At 47.0% G+C, this 18,044-nt stretch overlaps 1 protein-coding gene, 1 non-coding gene and 1 pseudogene across 8 annotated transcripts in view; all 3 read right to left on the bottom strand.

Annotated features, from left to right (window-relative positions):
* The window catches only part of RANBP10 (RAN binding protein 10), a 99,152-nt gene that overhangs the window by 33,520 nt on the left and 47,588 nt on the right, over window positions 1-18,044 (bottom strand). For 4 of the 7 annotated variants that reach the window (XM_036274379.1, XM_036274382.1, XM_036274380.1 and 1 more), the window contains 3 exons: window positions 9,834-10,001; window positions 4,698-4,720; window positions 2,418-2,602 (listed from right to left, as the gene is read on the bottom strand). In XM_036274379.1, the coding sequence (XP_036130272.1) occupies window positions 2,418-2,602; window positions 4,698-4,720; window positions 9,834-10,001 (376 nt within the window). Of the gene's footprint in view, window positions 1-2,417; window positions 2,603-4,243; window positions 4,326-4,697; window positions 4,721-7,576; window positions 7,670-9,833; window positions 10,002-14,274; window positions 14,438-18,044 lie in introns of those variants that run through there. The other 3 variants (XM_036274383.1, XM_036274384.1, XM_036274385.1) reach the window with 3 other exon arrangements.
* Window positions 13,470-13,532, bottom strand: LOC118639659. The gene has a single exon (XR_004961234.1). It is a non-coding gene; the product is annotated as a U7 small nuclear RNA (small nuclear RNA).
* LOC118638471 lies at window positions 13,655-14,224 on the bottom strand (annotated as a pseudogene).

Here is an 18,044-nt window from a genome sequence, read left to right as displayed (position 1 = left end):
ACTTCCCCCAGTACTTATGTAGTCAGGCTGGGAAGGGGCTGGTCACCACATCTGTCATCACAGCTTGGAGTGGCTGCAGTTTCTCTGAGATATGCTGCCCACAAGTGGGCAAGTATGGTAACAAAAGTACACATACAGGCACATACCATCTTCTTACTGAAGCAGCTGCCTCCTATGAACTGCAGCAAGTCCAGAGATGGTCAATAGTCTCTCTGAGGGCTTCCTGGAAAGGCAGACTGCCAAGCAGTCTGGCAGCTGCCCAGCCAGGGAGAATGCATGCCACGTGCGTAGCTTCTACAGACACAGGAGCTCCTCTGTGAGCTTTCCTACATGCCTGGCAGGAGCATTGTAGCTCACCAGACAAACCTGGCCCTCAGGAGTGCTGGCTCTAGAGCAGCGGTTCTCAACCTGTGGGTCGCAACCCCTTTGGGGGTCGCCTAAGACATAACAGTAGCAAAATTATAGTTATGAAGTAGCAACAAAAATAATTTTATGGTTGGGGGTCCCCACAACACGAGGAACTGTATTAAAGGGTCGCAGCATTAGGAAGGTTGAGAACCACTGCTCTAGAGGGTCATGAACCAAGGGAATAACCATGAACCAAGTTACTCCCAACACGTCACAAATCAGGGTCCCAAGAAGCCAAGATATCAGGCCAACAGGAACACAATCTTTGGGAAATGGTCCTAAGAAGCCCGAGGTCCAGCAGCCATTTAACCCACCCCAAACTGGCTGAGCAGTGGCATATGTGTATGCGTGTGTGCACACACAGGAAGAGCAGAAGGAAGAACCGTCACATCTGATGTGTACAGGAGGGAATACCTTGGTGTGTGCATGTGTCTAATGGTATTATTATAATTGCCAAACACAGTGTCTGAAGGGCTGTCATGAGGAAGGCACAGAAGTTCAGCTGTGTGTCCTCTTGTGTTTCAGGGGGTAAATGAGACGATACACATAAAGTACCTAGCACAAAGTAAAAAGTCAATAGATACAGCCCCTTATTATGAAACTATGAATTTATAATATTATAGTCTAAGTAATAATTCTTATAGTTATATTATTATAAACATAAGGGCAAAAATTTTTGACAACACATGGTTCAGATGAGTCCACATACACAACAGACGCCACTAAAATGCACAGTCACTTTGATTCAATAATTCCACTTCTTGAAAGAGCACCAAGAAAATAATCTTAATTAAGAAAAATTCAATGTACAAAAGGGTTACCTACACAAGCAAAAGAGAGGAAATAACCTGAACCTCCTACCAAGAGAAGCCAGTCAAAGAGCTTGTGGCAAATTTGTCTCTAAGGTAACAGCCATTAACAATGTTCATAAAACAAACACAAGCTATATGCAGGTGTTGGCAAATACTAAATATGAACACACACAGGCACACATATACACACATGTAAACAAATACACCCATATGCTGAGCCCAGGCCCTGTAAGCTGAGAATATCAGTCCTTCCCCCACACAGCTGGGGCAGCTCCAGCTCTCCCTTGCCCATCGCAGCAAGTCTGCTGCAGGGACTGGCACTGTGCTGGCCCTCCAAGGATGAGCTTCTCATTAGCTCTGGGGGCTGGGAATAAGACATAGCAGTGCTGCTCTTCCTGAGAAGGGTCTAGCTACCTCACCCCTGCCTCAGCTCTCCCTAGGGCCTGGCTCAATTTCAATTTCTCAAGAAAGGAAAACTACACAAAGAATCCAGGGTGCACCCAACCCAAGGGATGAGGGCTAGCAGAAACCTAGCCCTTCACAGCTTACCCTTGGGAGCCAAGCTAACAAGCCAACTCTCCTCCTGCCAGAGTGGGTACTGGCCATTGCCTTACTCAGGACTACAACTGGTAAGTGGAAGAAAGACCCGAACCTGACCTCCCATGGGATTCTCAGCAAGACTGGCCTCCAAGACAGTCTGGGACTTAATCAGCCAAGGGCTAACTAGGCTGCTCCAAGGAAGGGCTTTCTTCCCACCACCACTGCCACAGATGCGTGGGACTTAGCTGGATGACCCTAAGAGGTGACCTCAGGCCAGAATTATAGCATGCTAGATATTCCCTATGGTGAAAATAAAGTCTACAGAGAAAGAAACCAGATGGTATCCTAGGACATCCTCTCCAAAATGACCTGGGGAGGAAAAACAGCCCTGCTGGTGATATTGTATAGAGAGCCATCAGATCCAGTTGGCGGTGGGAGTGGGGTAGAGGTTTAATTAACAGCAGATTTGTAGAACTTAGTGGGAGCCATCCATCAGATAAGAGAGAAGCAGGAGAGTAGCAGGTGGAGTCACCCTGGGAAAGCTTTCCAGAAGGAATGCTACCCACTAGAGTTCATAAGAGCAGTACAGGAGCCTACAGGACAGTGAGGCTCCTAGGATGGGGCAGGGCTGGGTAAGGGCAGGAGCAAGGCACTCACTTCTGTAGCACTGCCTGCCACTCGCCAAGCCGGGCACTGATGGGGAAGCAGTGGACAGTGCCCTGGACCTTGGCACGCCACTCCCGCATGTAGTCCTCAATGTCAAACAGGAAGGGCTGCTGCCCAAAGTTGGCGTCCACAATCTCCCCGGGTGTCTGCAGGCCTACGGTGGGGTAGAGGTTGGCCTGAGGAGGAGAATGAAATGTCAGTCAGGCCCTGAGGGCAGGGAGGCAGCAGGCCTCTTCTGGCCTCCAGTGCAGAGTGGGAATGAACTGGTTCCCATATGCCATTGCTCCAGCTCTGAGACTTGCAGCAAGGCTGGAGGAGGCAGGGCTAAGCCACATTCTGCCCACCTCCCTACCAGACAGTAGTCCCCAAAACTTGAGGGGAAAAGCAAGCTGGGCTCAACATGGACTCTCTTCCCTGCATCACAGACTATGGTATTCCCCAAAGTCCCTCTTCAGGACTCAGCCAGGGCACAGAAAGGCAGGCAGGGCTTCATGACCCTGAAGGTGTGCCTGTGAAGATCTGCTGCAGGGGTGGATATTAGCTCTTCTCAGGACCAAGGATTCCTTTGTCACAAAAAAAGGGGTACATGAAGGGGCAGGAAGAGATGGGGGAGGCAGGAAATGAGGGGAGTAGGAGGAGAGCATAGCAAAAGGAGTTAGGTGGTTTATACCCCCTGATGCTGGCAAAGGGTAGAGAGGTCGCTGCCCCTCCTTTCAGAGGCTCACTAAGAGGATCTTTGGGCCAGTGAGGTTTGGGCATGTCCCTCCGTGATGTGGAGCTCCCTGCTCTCCATCTATCCCCTGCCATGACCAGCTTTCGCCCAGTCACTCCCTCACTCAGTGCTTCCTGTGGCTCCCCACTGCTATTGCCCACATTCAGTCTGGCTGTTTCATGTCTTGCCAGCCTCCTCCTTATTGTCACTGGGCCCCTAGTCCTCTCTTTACCCTTCCATCCTCAGGCCATGTGTCATTCCTGAGTATCACATGCCTTTACTGCACAGTGAATTCAGCCCATCATGAGCTCTGAACCTACAAGACCTCTTGCTTCCTTCCTTTCCCCTCCCATCCTCCATGCCACAGGCAAAGCCCACCTCTTTCAGCAAGCCTTCCCTGCATCCACTCACTTTCTAGCACTTGTCAACATACTGCCAACATTCATGTCTGGCTGTTTCATATCACATTTCCACAACTACTCTTCCCCAGTCAGGGTCAGAATTCTCCTCCTATGTCTATTCACTTTGCCTAGGAGCACAGCTCCTCTTTGGGGCCTCCAGAAAAGAGGGAAGGAGGTTCCAACAGGATCCTGGTGTAGTCTGGGCTTCAGAAGGCCTTGCAAATCACAAGGACACTTCCTTGGGCATCACAGGAGTGCCTAGGATCCCAACGCAGCCACCACAGTCAGCAAACCTTTCCTCCTTCTAGAACCCGGCCAGGGCAAACAGAACACTCTGGGTGGAGGTCTGCATATGATAAGGCCTGTGATAACTACTTTTAAAAATTATTTTCTTTATTGATTTTAGAGAGAGAGAGAGGAAAGGAGAGGGAGAGAGAGATAGACACATCAATGAGAGAGAACACTAACTGGTCACCTCCTGCATGCCTCCCATTGGGGATCTGGCCCACAACCTGGGCATGTGCCCTGGCCAAAAATTGAACCAGCGACCTCTTGGTACATGGGTTGATGCTCAATCACTGAGCCACACAGCTGGGCCTGTGATGACTATTAATAAAGGGGTACATGAGGTGGGGAGGAGCCCTGAACTAAGCCACCAGAAGACCTCACCCTTTTCCAAGAAGAGAAAACCCCACAAAGCTCACCTCTCTGGCTCAGGGTTCCATGCATGGTAGCAGGTTCAGTCCCCTAGGGCACTGGCTTCCTCAAGGATCTCTGATGGGAATGCACAGGGACCTAACAGTTCAAGAACAATTCTCTACACTCTGCACCCGGTCCACTGGCTATAAATCGCAGAACTGGCTCAGGCCAGGTAAGCCATGGAGCTACCCTCATCTCCCTCCATCCCTCAGATGTCATTGGAAATGCCACAAATCACTGCCTTTGCTATGAGTCATGGAAGATGACCAGGCCTTGCTACTGGAGAGAGAAAGGTTGAGCAGGTACCCCCTTACTGGTACCCTCAAGTAGACAACACAGCATACATCACTGGTTGGGGAAAGGGCCAGACTCCACACTCTGCACTTGCAGCTACCACCATACCCCACCCCAGTCAGCCCCCAAAAGCCTAAAGAGGGGAGACCCAATAGTAGTACTTACCGGGAGATCTGTGAAGGCTATACCTGTGGAGGGAAAGAAACTGTCATCAGCCCACAGGAGGTTGATCACAATAGCCGGGGAGGGGCTGGTCACCACATCTACCCTATGGTTGAGGCCAAGCAAATGCTAGGGCCTAACAGTTTTATTATTTATTTATTTATTTATTTATCCATCCATCCTCACCTGAGGATATTCTTCCATTTTTTGTACAGATAGAGTGGGAGGGAGAGAGAGGAAGAGAGAGAGAGTGAGAGAAACATCGACGTGAAGGGACACATCGAGTGGCTGCCACCCGCACGACCAACCAGGGCCGGGGACAAACTGCAACGGAAGCACGTGCCCTTAGCGGGAACCGAACCCGGGTCTCTCCGGACCGCAGGCCGACGCTCTAACCGCTGAGCCAAACCGGCCAGGGCGGGCCTAATAGTTGTAGACCTTAGCCTTCCCTTTGCTGGATGGCCTGGCTGGAAGTGAAGTCAATACTTAAATATTTGTCCACAGCTCTTCCATTTTTCTCAGGAAAAGCCTGCTAGATAGGACTAAAACCCAAATGATCTACCCCTGAGGCCTCTCCAGGCCTGATCCTTCTCTTGATCCAACATGTTTTTATGGAGACCTACTAAATATGCCAGGCCCTTTTCATTACCTCATCTGATCCTCATACCAACTCTGGGAAGCAGGCTTTCTTATCCTCATTTTACAGATGAGGAAAGTAAACCTTAAAGGTTAAATAATTTGCCAACAGTCATAAAACTAACAGAAGTGGTGGGACTGGACTCATTCCTAGTCTGACACTCTAACATCATCTTTAAGCTGATAGCAGTGGAGACAGTGAGGGTAGTGGCTGCCCATGTCCAGCCCATACCCACCCAGAGTCCCCAGAGCTTTCAAGTTCACAAAGCCCAGGTTAACACTGGCCTATATACTCTCTGAACCTTCCTGCCAAGACAAGAGGTTGTGTTTCCAGGGACCTCAGCCTAAATCAGAAGTGAGGGTAGAGGGGAGCAGGACCCCAAATATATGAGCAGGCCTAAGCAGGAGAGAGGCCTCAGAATATCCCAGAGCACTCATGTTGTGCAGACTGAGAAACAACAGGTCCAAAGGAGACTGTCCCAAGGACTCATAGCCTTCCTATTTTTTTTTTTTTTAGACAAATTCTTATATCTTCTAAAAACCCCTGAGCTCTTGGCCTGAAAGGTTTTAAAACCATTGCCTCCTTAGAGGTCCCAGTCTGCTTTCCTAACCCACCCAGAAAAGAAACTGAAACCCTGCAAGACAGAAGAGGTGACGGGTCTGACCACAGGTCTCCCAGTAAACCTGGAGTCAGAATCCTGCCAGCTAGACAGTGCATACCATGTGCTTCCTCTGTGCTAGGCACTGGCTCAGTATCTAACAAGAAACCATTTAATCCTCAGAACAACGTTGGAAGGTGTACACAGTCTCTGACACTAGTTTACAGATGAAAATAATCAAGGTGCAGAGGATTGTTTACATTCTTTGCTGGGCCAGTTTGCTCCTCAGCGAAGGAAGCTCATAAGTCCCATGACTTGCCTACCTGAGGCCACTTCTGAGCCCCACATGCAGAGTCACAGAGCTGGCAAAATGAAATTTAGGAGTCCCTCTGCACCCATAAAGAGAATTCAACAGCCCTGGCCGGTTTGGCTCAGCGGTTAGAGCGTCGGCCTGCGGTCCAGAGAGATCTGGGTTCGGTTCCCGCTAAGGGCACGTACCTCGGTTGCAGTTTGTCCCCGGCCCTGGTTGGGTCGTGTGGGTGGCAGCCACTCGATGTGTCCCTTTCACGTTGATGTTTCTCTCTCTCTCTCTTCCTCTCTCTCCCTCCCATTCTATCTGAACAAAAAACAAAAAACAAAATGTCCTCAGGTGAGGATTAAAAAACAAAAAAAAGAGAATTCAACATCAACCCTCCAGGGCTGCATGGGAGCTGCCCTCATGGATTTTGGTGTGGCCAGGCTGCTGTTGCTGTACCCCAGCTCATGGTGAGGCCCACAGAACCCTGGAAGAAGGGGAAGTCCAGGCTCCATCAGTTAGCTGCACTGTGACCTTTGGCAAACCTCTCTGAGCCCATCTGAAAAAAAAAAGCAGGTAACACCAATCCCAACATCTCAGGAAAGAAACTGAGATACTTTGTGAAAGCTGTTTCATAAACTGAGAGGTTTGGGTACAAGTTGGCTGCAATTGTGCCAGCAGATGAGGCAACTGCCACACTTCTGGGTAGGGAATGACTACCTAGGCTTACCCAGCTCTATCTCACAGTGGTACCCAGGAAGGATAAGACCTTGAGGTGCTTCCAGGAGGATGAGGAAAGAGGCTACTCCACCCCACTATTGCACTGGACAACAGTAATACTGCTCCCCTGAGCCCTGCAGATCTCTGGGAGCCTCTATAAGGCCATTGTGATGAAAAGATCTGGTTTGGCCCACAGGAAGAAGGTCCAGGCAAAGATCCAGGATGTAAACAGGACACTCTAACTTGCTGATAAGAAGTGCGCTGAGCCAAACAGACATAGGTCAGGGGTCACTGAGGCTGAGGGTTTAAGGAACCTGTGAGAGAGCAGAGGTGGATAAAAATGACTCTGCAAGTACATGGACCACTTGTGGATGAGCTGTCAGTCTCCTGTACCCATTCAACTGCTCATTCATCCTTCTTCAAGTATCTGCTACGACCTCCCAGAAGCCAGGCCCTGTGATAGGCACTAGGAAACCAGCTGCAAGACTGGCTGTAAAAGTGCTGCCAACTCCAGGAAGAGAGATGGCATGCAATTAATAATTACACAGACAACCGATCAATGCTATATAGGGTGAGTGCTATGAGAGGAAAACAGAGTAAATGAAATGATCAGAGAGGCCAGGAAACATTACCATTTTCTAAAGGGGGAAAGGTTCTCGTTAGAGAGCAGTGATTGGCTCATTGATCCTGCGTGAGATTCTGAAGCACATTTATTGATAAGCTGGCTTGTGAAAAGAAAACAAGGTCATTAGAAGAGTCACCAAGTAGTCTATCACTCCAAGTTCATTGCCTTTCTATTAAATTTCATTATCTAGAAAATGCAGGGGACAGGTGATATTTAATTTTTAGTAAGGTCTCAGGACTATCCTTGTGGACAAGATAGAAAAACTTGAGTTTCAAAATAATATAATGAAGTGATTCTTAAATGGTTGTTGTCTACTTGAACAAGCAATAGGCTAAAGGGTTCAAATCTCAATCTTGTTCTCTTCCATTCTTTTTTATATCTTAATAAAAACACAAAGAAATTTATAAATTTTAGGTTAATGCAATGCTGAAAAGAATACCAAATATTTGACATAGAACAAACAAGACCACAGAAGATCCTGACAGGCTGAAAAAATAGGCAATATACTCCTAAATGAGGTTTAATTATAAGATGTGTGAGGTCTTGCATGAGGTCTATGAAAAACATGCACTAGGAAGACGACTTTTAAAAAACGGTGTGAGTGTTTGGAATGACATTAAAGTGGCCATGAGTACCTTATGTACCTGGGGACCTGACTGACAGAGCTTATGGGCCCTGGTACATTTAGGTACCAGGTGCCGTGCTCTGACCAAGGTGTGGACAAGCTGGAGAAATATGAAGAGGGCAGAAATCCTGGCTGCAGCGGGGCAGGTGAAGGGAAGGTTGGGTAAAGAGTGAGAACCCATAGCAGTGGTCCCTGGGACTCTGATAGCAGAAAAACCAAGAGCCAGGAAATAGCTGGAGTCAGAGAACAAAGTGGGGAGTGAGGAGTCATCTTGAGATTTTGGCTTTGCCATCTAGCTGCTAGCTCCTCACCAGCTGGATACTAGTAACTGCAGCTAGGTGGCCATGGATTTCAGAGGAGAGTTTCTCTGATGTGTACCTGAGTCAGCTATGCAGTGTTTGTACCATGCCCTCAATGCTCACTCTGGGCTGTGGCATCTGACTGCCTTATTGAGGAATGCTGGCTCCTGATCACTCAGCCCAGCCACCAGCAAACCTGATTTCTACCAGGTCCCTTGACTTTGCTTGGGCTCATCTCCTGGAGAAGCCACAGAAGGGCTGTGGGAAGTGGCAGCCCCCTTTTAACTGCCCTTCAAGCCAGGAGAATTGGGTCTCCTAGGGGTTGAGTTCCAAGTAAAATGCTCAACTTCTTTTCCTGGAAAGGCCCAGCAGCTGGGTACTACTTCAGAACCACTATGGCCAGGGGCCCCTCTCACTCAAGGGTCAAATACCAATCAGTCCTAGTATGGCAAGTCATCAGAACAGCCAGCCTCCCTCTCTCTCTCAAGTTCTAGTCCTAAATTTCTACTTGTATACAGGATTGCTTTTCCAAGGGATCCTCCAGGGTCCCCATCATCCTCCACTGATTGTTGCTCCTCCTGGATTCCCAATCCCAATTGATTAGTGATTAGCATCTCTAATCCAGCCACTTTCCAATCTTCCCTTCTTGCTAAGGCACCCCATCTGTCACTAAGCCCTGCTGGACCACCCATGTTTCTCACTTCCTGCACCCATCACCACTGTCTTGCCTCAGGTCACTTGCCTCTTCCACTGGCCCTTACATCAGTCAGTCCATCCTTTTCAATTTCACCAAAGGGACCTTTTTAAAATAAGTCTGTCCAGGTTGCTGTCTATTAACCATCAACAGGTCAAAAGAGACCTGGCCCCATCTGACTCCAGCCTGTCTGTTTACCTCTTGTACTAAATCAGGCCGTACTATTGCTCCACAGCAATCATCACCCTGAGTGTCAGAAGGGCAGGACAAAGTCTGGGCTCAGGCCACGAGCATGCAAACCTGTGCCACTCAAGTATATGTTTGAGACCCTGAAAACTTCTCACCAACCCCAAACCATGCTCCAATAAGTATCACACAGGCCTGGAGCATGACCACCACAACAATGCTCTCTTAGCACTTGTTCCTGGGCTTGGTAAATGATCTTAGATAGATGGATTAACAAAGGGATTGCCCATACTACCCTCTCTTCACCTTGCAGGGCTCCAGTGCCTAGAAATGCCTGAAGTTTCCCAGAGCTCAGTAGAGGGTCTATAACACTCCTTTGGCTTCGAAGCTTGCTCTGGGGCTTCTCACCAACCCCAGTGGCTCCATACAGCAAATCCTCCAAGGTCCCCTATGTACCCACCAAGGCTGTGGCCATTCTTGGTGTAGAAGCAGGTGCCATTGATGAGGTTGACACAGCAGCCAATCACATCTCCTGTGGTGAATGTGGGACCGTAGGGTTGGCCAGTCCCCGAGGAGCAGAAGGAATGCCCATCATCGCCATGGTAACCATAGGAATGTTTATCCCAACCTGTGGGTGAAGAGAGCAGCCACAGCTGAGTAGAAGTACTTAAGAGAAGCAAGACAGCCACAGAAATCCACCCAAGTCTGAACTCTTCTCCCCAGTTTGCCACCACCTCAGTCAGTATTCTTGAGCTTTCACAGAGCCGGCTGTGGACAGAGTCTGGCTGTGCCAAATGATCAAGGATCTGAGGCAGCCCTACTGAAGAAGAAGCCCAAACTGTGGTTAGCAGGTACCAAAACCATGAGTGACCTGGAAGAGACTTACTAGAAGTCATCAATGAGAGCAAACATCGATTGGCTGCCTCCTGCATGCCCCCCACAAGGGATTTGGCCCACAGGCTGGGCATGTGGCCTCACCGAAAATCAAACCAGCGCCCTCTTGGTGTATGGGTCAATGCTCAACCACTGAGCCACACCAACTGGGCTTATGGTGGGTTTAAAAAAAAAAAAGTTTTTATGGGACCGGAAAAAAAAACTTTTTAACACTAGATTTTAGCCAAAAGGCTGGGAAGCGCCAGGCCGGTGTGGCTCAGTGGTTGAGCATTGACCCATGCAATAAGAAATCGCCAGTTTGATTCACAGTCAGGGCACATGCCCAGGTTGTGGGCCAAGTCCCCAGTGGGGGCATGCAGGAGGTGGCCAATTGATGTTCTCTTTCATCGATGTTTCTCTCTCTCTCTCTCTCTCTCTCTCAAATCAATAAAGAAAAAATATTAAAAAAACAACAACACTGAGAAGTGATGAAAAAATAATGTTTTAACTGAAGTATAATTTATATGTAATGAGATTCTCCCATTTTAACTGACAGTTCAATTAAGTTTTAACAAATGTTAACACCACAATCAAGACACAGAACATTTCTATCACTCCAAAGTTTCCTCCTACCTCTCTGTAGTCAATCCCCCTCCACCTACCCCTAGTCCCCGATTTGTTCCTATGGTCTTGCCTTTTCCAGATGTCATATAAATGGAATCACAGCCTATGTAGTGTCTTGTGACTAGTTTTTTTTTTTTTTTCCACTTAGTATAATGCATTTGAGATTCATCCACATTGTTAGATGTACCAGTATTCTGTTTCTCTTTACTGCTGAATAGTACTCCATTTTATGGATATACCACAGTTTGTGCATCCATTCACTAATTGATGACATTTGAGCCATTTCCTATTTTTGGCTATTATGAATAAAACCAATAAATATTGACATAAAGTTCTTTGCACAGACATATGTTTTCATTTCTCTTGGGTAAATACTTAGAAGTGGTACTGCTGGGTTATAAGATAAGTATATGTTTAACTTGATAACAAACTGCCAAACTGTTTTCCAAAGTGGCTGTACTGGTTTGCACTCCCCCTGGCAATGTATGAGTTTCATATTTTCACCAGCACTTGATACTGTCAGTTGTCTTTGTAGTTGTTGTTTTTCTTTTTCTTTTAGTAGGGATGTAGTGGTTTTAATATCATTTTGGCTTTAATTTGCATTTTCCCAATGACCAAGGATGTTGAGCATCTTTTCATATACTTATTTACCATTGGCTTAGGAAATTATTGGACTGTCTGTTCAAATCTTTAACTCTTTTTTCTTTTAAATCCTCTCCCGAGGATATTTTTCCATTTATCTTCAGATAGAGTGGGAGGGAAGGAGGGAGAAGGAAAGGGAGAAGGAGTCAGAGAGAGGGAGAGAGAGAGAGACAGAGAGAGAGAGAGAGAGAGAAACATCGATGTGAGAGAGATACAATGACTGGTTGCCTCACACACAACCCAAGCCAGGGCCAGGGACTGAACTGCAACCGAGGTATGTGCCCTTGACTGAACTGAACTCCTGACACTTTGGTCCGCAGGCTGATGCTCTAACCACTTAGCCAAAATGGCCAGAGTTTTAACCCCTTTTAAAAAATCGGGTTGTATACCTTATTGAGCTGTAAGGGTTCTAAATATATCTTGAATATAAATTCTTTTGTGTGTTTTTAAAATATTTTCTCCCAGTCTACGACTTGTCTTTTCATTTTCTTAACAATGTCTTTCAAAGGCCTACTGGGATTTTGATTGGGATTGCACTGACTCAATAGGTCAATTTGGAGAATAGATAGTTTAATAACACTAATTATTCCAACCCGTGAACACAGTATTTCTTCATTTGTTTAGGTCTTCTTTAATTTTTCGCAACAATGTTTTGACAAATTTATCTCTAAGTACTTTATTTATTTATTTATTTATTTATTTATTTTTTATCCTCACCCGAGGACATTTTTCCATTTTTTGTTCAGGTAGAGTGGGAGGGAGAGAGAGGAACAGAGAGAGAGAGAGAGAGAAACATCGATGTGAAAGGGACACATCGAGTGGCTGCCACCCACACAACCGACCAGGGCCGGGGACAAACTGCAACCAAGGTACGTGCCCTTAGCGGAAACCGAACCCGGGTCTCTCAGGACAGCAGGCCGACGCTCTAACCGCTGAGCCAAACCGGCCAGGGCTCTAAGTACTTTATTTATTTATTTATTTTAATCCTCACCCGAGGACATTTTTTGATAGAGTGGGAGGGGGGGAGAGAGAGAGAGAGAGAGAAACATCGACGTGAAAGGGACACATCGAGTGGCTGCCACCCGCACGACCCAATCAGGGCCAGGGACAAACTGCAACTGAAGTACATGCCCTTAGTGGGAACCAAACCCGGGTCTCTAGGGACCGCAGGCTGACACTCTAACCACTGAGCCAAACCGGCCAGGGCAGTTCTTTCTTTCTTTCTTTTTTTCTTTCTTTCTTTCTTTCTTTCTTTCTTTCTTTCTTTCTTTATTTATTTATTTATTTATTTATTTATTTATTTATTTTTCTTTATTGACATTAGAGAGAGAGAAGAGAAAAGAGAGAGAGAGAACATCGACTGGCCACCTCCTATATGCCCCCCACTGGGGATCAGGCCCACAACTTGGGCACGTGCCCTGACCAGGAATCAAACCGGTGACCTCTTGGTGCATGGGCCAACGGTTCAACCACTGAGCCACATAAGCTGGGCAGTACTTATTATTTTTTTAAATGTTTTTATTGATTTTTTTTTAGAGAGAAAGGAAGGAAGAAATAGAGAAACACTGATGTGAGAGAGAAACATCAATCAGCTGCCCCTTGCACACCCCCGACTGGGGATCGAGCCCAAAACCCGGGCATGTGCCCTGACCGGGAATCAAACCAGGACTTCTCATTCCATGGAACGATGCTCAATTCACTGAGCCACACCAGCCAGGCTCTAAGTATTTCATTTTAATTCCTAATTGTTTCTTGCTATTACAACAAAATATAATTGATTTGGGGGATAGAGAAATGTGATCAAAGTTTCTTTCTGGAGTAATGAAAATGTTCTAAAATTAGATTATGATAATTTGCACAACTCTGTAAACATGTTAAAAACCAATGAGTCATATACTTTAAATGGATGCATTTTATGATATGTAAACTTTATCTCAATAACACTATTTTTTTTCCTGAGGGCTTTCTGGTGAAAACCGAACGACCTACTAGACAAATTCACAAAGAGCTGTAAGCACATCGATAACACTACTACACACACACACACACACACACACACATGCACGCGCGAGGGCTTATTTATTTATTTATTTATTTATTTATTTTGCTTTTACTTTTATTAGTCTTTATTTTATGCTGAATTTACTCCCGGGCCATAAGTTTTTGTTTCTTCAGTTTCTTCTGGGATATCTTTTTCTTCTGTGCAACCTCCTCTTCTGGTTTAGGAATAATCTGCTCTTTCTCAGTGAGGATCATCTCAATGTGGCAGGGAGAGCTCATGTATGGGTTAATCCGCCCATGGGCTCTGTAAGTTCTACGGCGCATCTTGGGAGCTTTGTTTACCTGGATGTGCTCAATAACCAGAGAATCTATATCTAAACCCTTAAGTTCAGCATTGCTCCCTGCATTTTTAAGCATGTGCAGCAAAAACTCAGCACTCTTTCTGGGCCACCAACCCTGTGTCCAGCCCCACTGTTTTGTCTGGGCACAGCTACCAACTCTACCATTGTAACGACGGAAGGCACACATTGCTTCTGTAAAGTGACATCCTTCAGATACTTGTTGGCTTTTCGAATATGCATACCTTTGATGGCCTGGGCAGTTTCCCGAGTGTTCTTACAGTGAACACGAAGATTTGAACCTCTTGACTTGCATGATTTTGTGGGGTTTTCTGGGTCAAGTGAATAGCGCACCATTTTCAGAGGTCACCTCTGGCCGCTTTCGGGAAAAGGAAGCGCATATTTAATATTTTATATATTCACCTGATGTCCTGCAACCTTGTTAAATTCACCAATTAGTTCCGGTAGCTTTTATGAAGATTCTTCAGATTATTTTAATATATTGTCTGAGAATAAAGACAGTTTTATTTCTTCCTCTCCACTCTGCATGCCTTTTATTTCTTTTTCCTGACTTACTGCACTGACCAGGAACTCCGATACGATGCTGAATAGAAATGGTGAGAGCAGAAGTGAGACCCATAGGTTTTTTTTGTTTTTTTTTATCCTCACCCGAGGACATTTTTTTGTTCAGGTAGAGTGGGAGGGAGAGAGAGGAAGAGAGAGAGAGAGAGAAACATCAATGTGAAAGGGACACATCGAGTGGCTGCCACCCGCACGACCGACCAGGGCCGGGGACAAACTGCAACCGAGGTACATGCCCTTAGCGGGAACCGAACCCGGGTCTCTCGGGACCACAGGCTGATGCTCTAACCGCTGAGCCAAACCGGCCAGGGCAAGACCCATAGGTTTTTATACAAGGTTTTATACAGGGGAGAGAGTAAAGGAAGTCATTTGAGGAGGGAGAACTACAAGTAAAGGCATGAATGCAGGTAGGACAGGAGGGTGTGAGCTGCAAAGGGGCCTGCCTGCTTGCTTGGCTAAGGAACAGAAATGGAGCCCACAGGGCCATGGCAAGCCCAGGACCCACAGGGTAAGCAAGCTACTCCCCAACACAGCCCCTCCAAGTAACTTTTCCAGCCTCTGCTGCCTCCTTGATGTCTGAGCATCGGGCCCATGCGAACATGTTTAATGACACCCTGACCCTCCCAAGTGGTATGGGTAGAAGAACAGGTTGAAGACAAGTTGTGGGCAGGTTCTAAGCAATGGTGTGGGGGTGAGAACAGATGGGTGATCGAGCCAGGGGTTGGAAAGGGAGACAGAGAGCATGAGTGCAGAGGTGGGGTTGACCAGACCTTGGAGCCTAAACTCTGCCCTGCATTTAAATTGGTGGGCTCAAGGGCAAGTTACTCCTCATAATCACAGCATCCATCCCAAGTGCTGTGTACCCTAAGCCTTCATATCTTCAGCCATGAACCCTCTGGTTAAACAAAGGAACCCCAGAGCCCATAGTGGGAAACAGGTCACAGCTGAATGGCTCTCACTAATGGGTTCAGGGCCCAAAACCTACTGCTCCTTTCCAGGCACCTTCCCACCACATCACAAGGAAAGTATCATGAGACCAGCCCAGGATTGGCTTTAAAGGCCCAAGGCCTAGACCTGGAGCCAGGCTCTGTTCTCACCTTCCAAATTCCTCAGGGACACTGCGACTGCCTGGCTCAGGGAACATGGTGCTGCTCTGGGCAACAACCCAACTTCTAAGCTCCTCATGCCCAAGGACTGCGAAGGGCCTTACTATTGCTGGTGGGTACACAAATCATTTGACCTCAGGAAATGACTCTCTGGGACACAGCAATACCCACTGCTCCATGGAGAGGGAGACTGACAAGGCTATTATTGTAGGCAAGGCCTAGACTTCAGTGCAGGAGGTCGTATGGCTCCTGGCAGCAGCAGCTGCAGTAGTGGCTGCTCCTGTGGTCTACAGAAGGCCACAGATGAAGAATGGCCATCTGGAAAGCACTGCGGATCAATGTGACAATCATCCCTCCAGGTTTGGCTTAGACTGAGTTTGGTGGCCCCAGGCATGTCCCCCAGCTTCCCCTGACTCACGATCCATATCCACACCAGTCACAGTAGTGCTCCCTCCCCTCCCTTCCTGAATCCCTCAGATGGAGCATGGGGACTTATTACATGCCACACAGTAACTGACCACAATGTAGCAATGTTAGAAAAGCACTAGGATAATCCTGTGTGTTTGGCACAAGAAGTACTGCCACCTCCACCTCAACAAGAGATTGAGGGCTTGCTCACCAGCCCACATAGCTGAGAAGTGCCAGAGCTGAGTTTTGAACTCAAGTCTTTAGTTGAACCCACATCCTTCTTGCCTCAGGAACTGTCTCATTTGGGGTGGTAACTACACTGGCTGTGAAACCATCCCCAAGCCCCTGCTCCATCACCAGAAGAGTGGTTAAAAGCAATGGTTTTAGGGAGTTGTGGACCTGTCTTGCAGTGAGTTAGGGGGCCTGCAGATCAGCAATGAGGGAAGACCCAGACCCCAGCCCTAAAGGAAGACCCCAACCCACAGGCACTAAATGGTTCCTTCTGTCTGAAGGTTGAAGCTGCCTGTCTCTGCTCTCCAAGGCGCACCCACACTTCTGCCTCACCATGCAGCCATGACAAGCAGACCAGGACACACAACTGCACCCAACCCCAGCCCACTTCTTTCTTCCACAAGGATGATCCTGCATGGCAGATCTTTTATGAAGATTTTACTATCTAGAAGGTAGAAGACATGAGCTGGAAGGTTTTCTTTTTTTTAGCCTTCTCGGATTAAAGCAATAGGTACTCTAGAAAATCTAATAATGATGTGGCCACTTGATTTATCAAAACTAGTGAAATAACATGAAAAAATCATTTCCTACTTAGTGACTCAAGGAAACCTGGGAGAGCCCTGGCCGGTTTGGCTCAGCGGTTAGAGCGTCGGCCTGCAGTCCGGAGAGACCCGGGTTCGGTTACTGCTAAGGGCACGTACCTTGGTTGCAGTCTGTCCCCAGCCCTGGTTGGGTCGTGTGGGTGGCAACCACTCGATGTGTTGCTCTCACGTCGATGTTTCTCTCTCTCTCTCCCTCTCACTCTATCTGAACAAAATATCGAAAAATGTCCTCGGGTGAGGATAAAATAAAAAAAAACAAAAGAGTATAAAAAAAAAAAAAAAAGGAAATCTGGGAGATATTTTTGTCCCCGTGTATGGGAGCTTAATAACTTCCACCAAAAGCAACAGATGTTTACATTTTTATTTTTTTATCCTTACCGAGAACATTTTTTTTCCATTTTTTGTTCAGATAGAGTGAGAGGAAGAGAGAGGAAGAGAGAGAAATGAGAGAAACATCAATGTGAAAGGGACACATCGAGTGGCTGCCTCCCGCACGAACAACCAGGGCCTGGGACAAACCTCAACCGAGGTACGCGCCCTTAGTAGGAACCGAACCTGGGTCTCTCTGGACTGCAGGCTGATGCTCTAACTGCTAAGCCAAACTGGCCAGGGAGAAAAAAAAATTTTTTTTTAAGTAAATACAATAAAAAATAAAGTATATAATTATTTTGATATAACTACCATGGAATGAATATATATATATATATATGTTTTTATCCTCACCTGAGGACATTTTTGCATTTATCTTCAGATAGAGCAGGAGGGAGAGGAGGAAGAGAGAGAGACACACTGAGTGGCTGCCACCCACACGACTCCAACTGGGGCTGGGGAAAAACTGCAACCGAGGTACATGCCCTTAGCGGGAACCAAACCTGGGACTCTCCAGTTCGTGGCCAGCGCTCTAACCCCTGAGCCAAACCAGCCAGGGCAAATTTTTATATTTTTAATTCGAGCTATAAATATGGATTCGAAATTTTTCTAAACTGAAAAGCTCAATAAAAAAATATATTTATCGCCCTGGCCGGTTTGGCTCAGCGGTTAGAGCGTCGGCCTGCGGTCCCGAGAGACCCGGGTTCGGTTCCCGCTAAGGGCGCGTACCTCGGTTGCAGTTTGTCCCCGGCCCTGGTTGGTTGTGCGGGTGGCAGCCACTCGATGTGTCCCTTCACGTCGATGTTTCTCTCTCTCTCTCTCCCTCCCTCTCTATCTGAACAAAAAATGTCCTCGGGTGAGGAAAAAAAAAAAAAATATATATATATATTTATCT

Source organism: Molossus molossus, unplaced genomic scaffold, assembly GCF_014108415.1.
Source record: "Molossus molossus isolate mMolMol1 unplaced genomic scaffold, mMolMol1.p scaffold_m16_p_21, whole genome shotgun sequence".
Taxonomy (NCBI): domain Eukaryota; kingdom Metazoa; phylum Chordata; class Mammalia; order Chiroptera; family Molossidae; genus Molossus; species Molossus molossus.
Note: the sequence above shows the minus strand (reverse complement) of the source record. Positions and strands in the feature narration are given on the sequence as shown.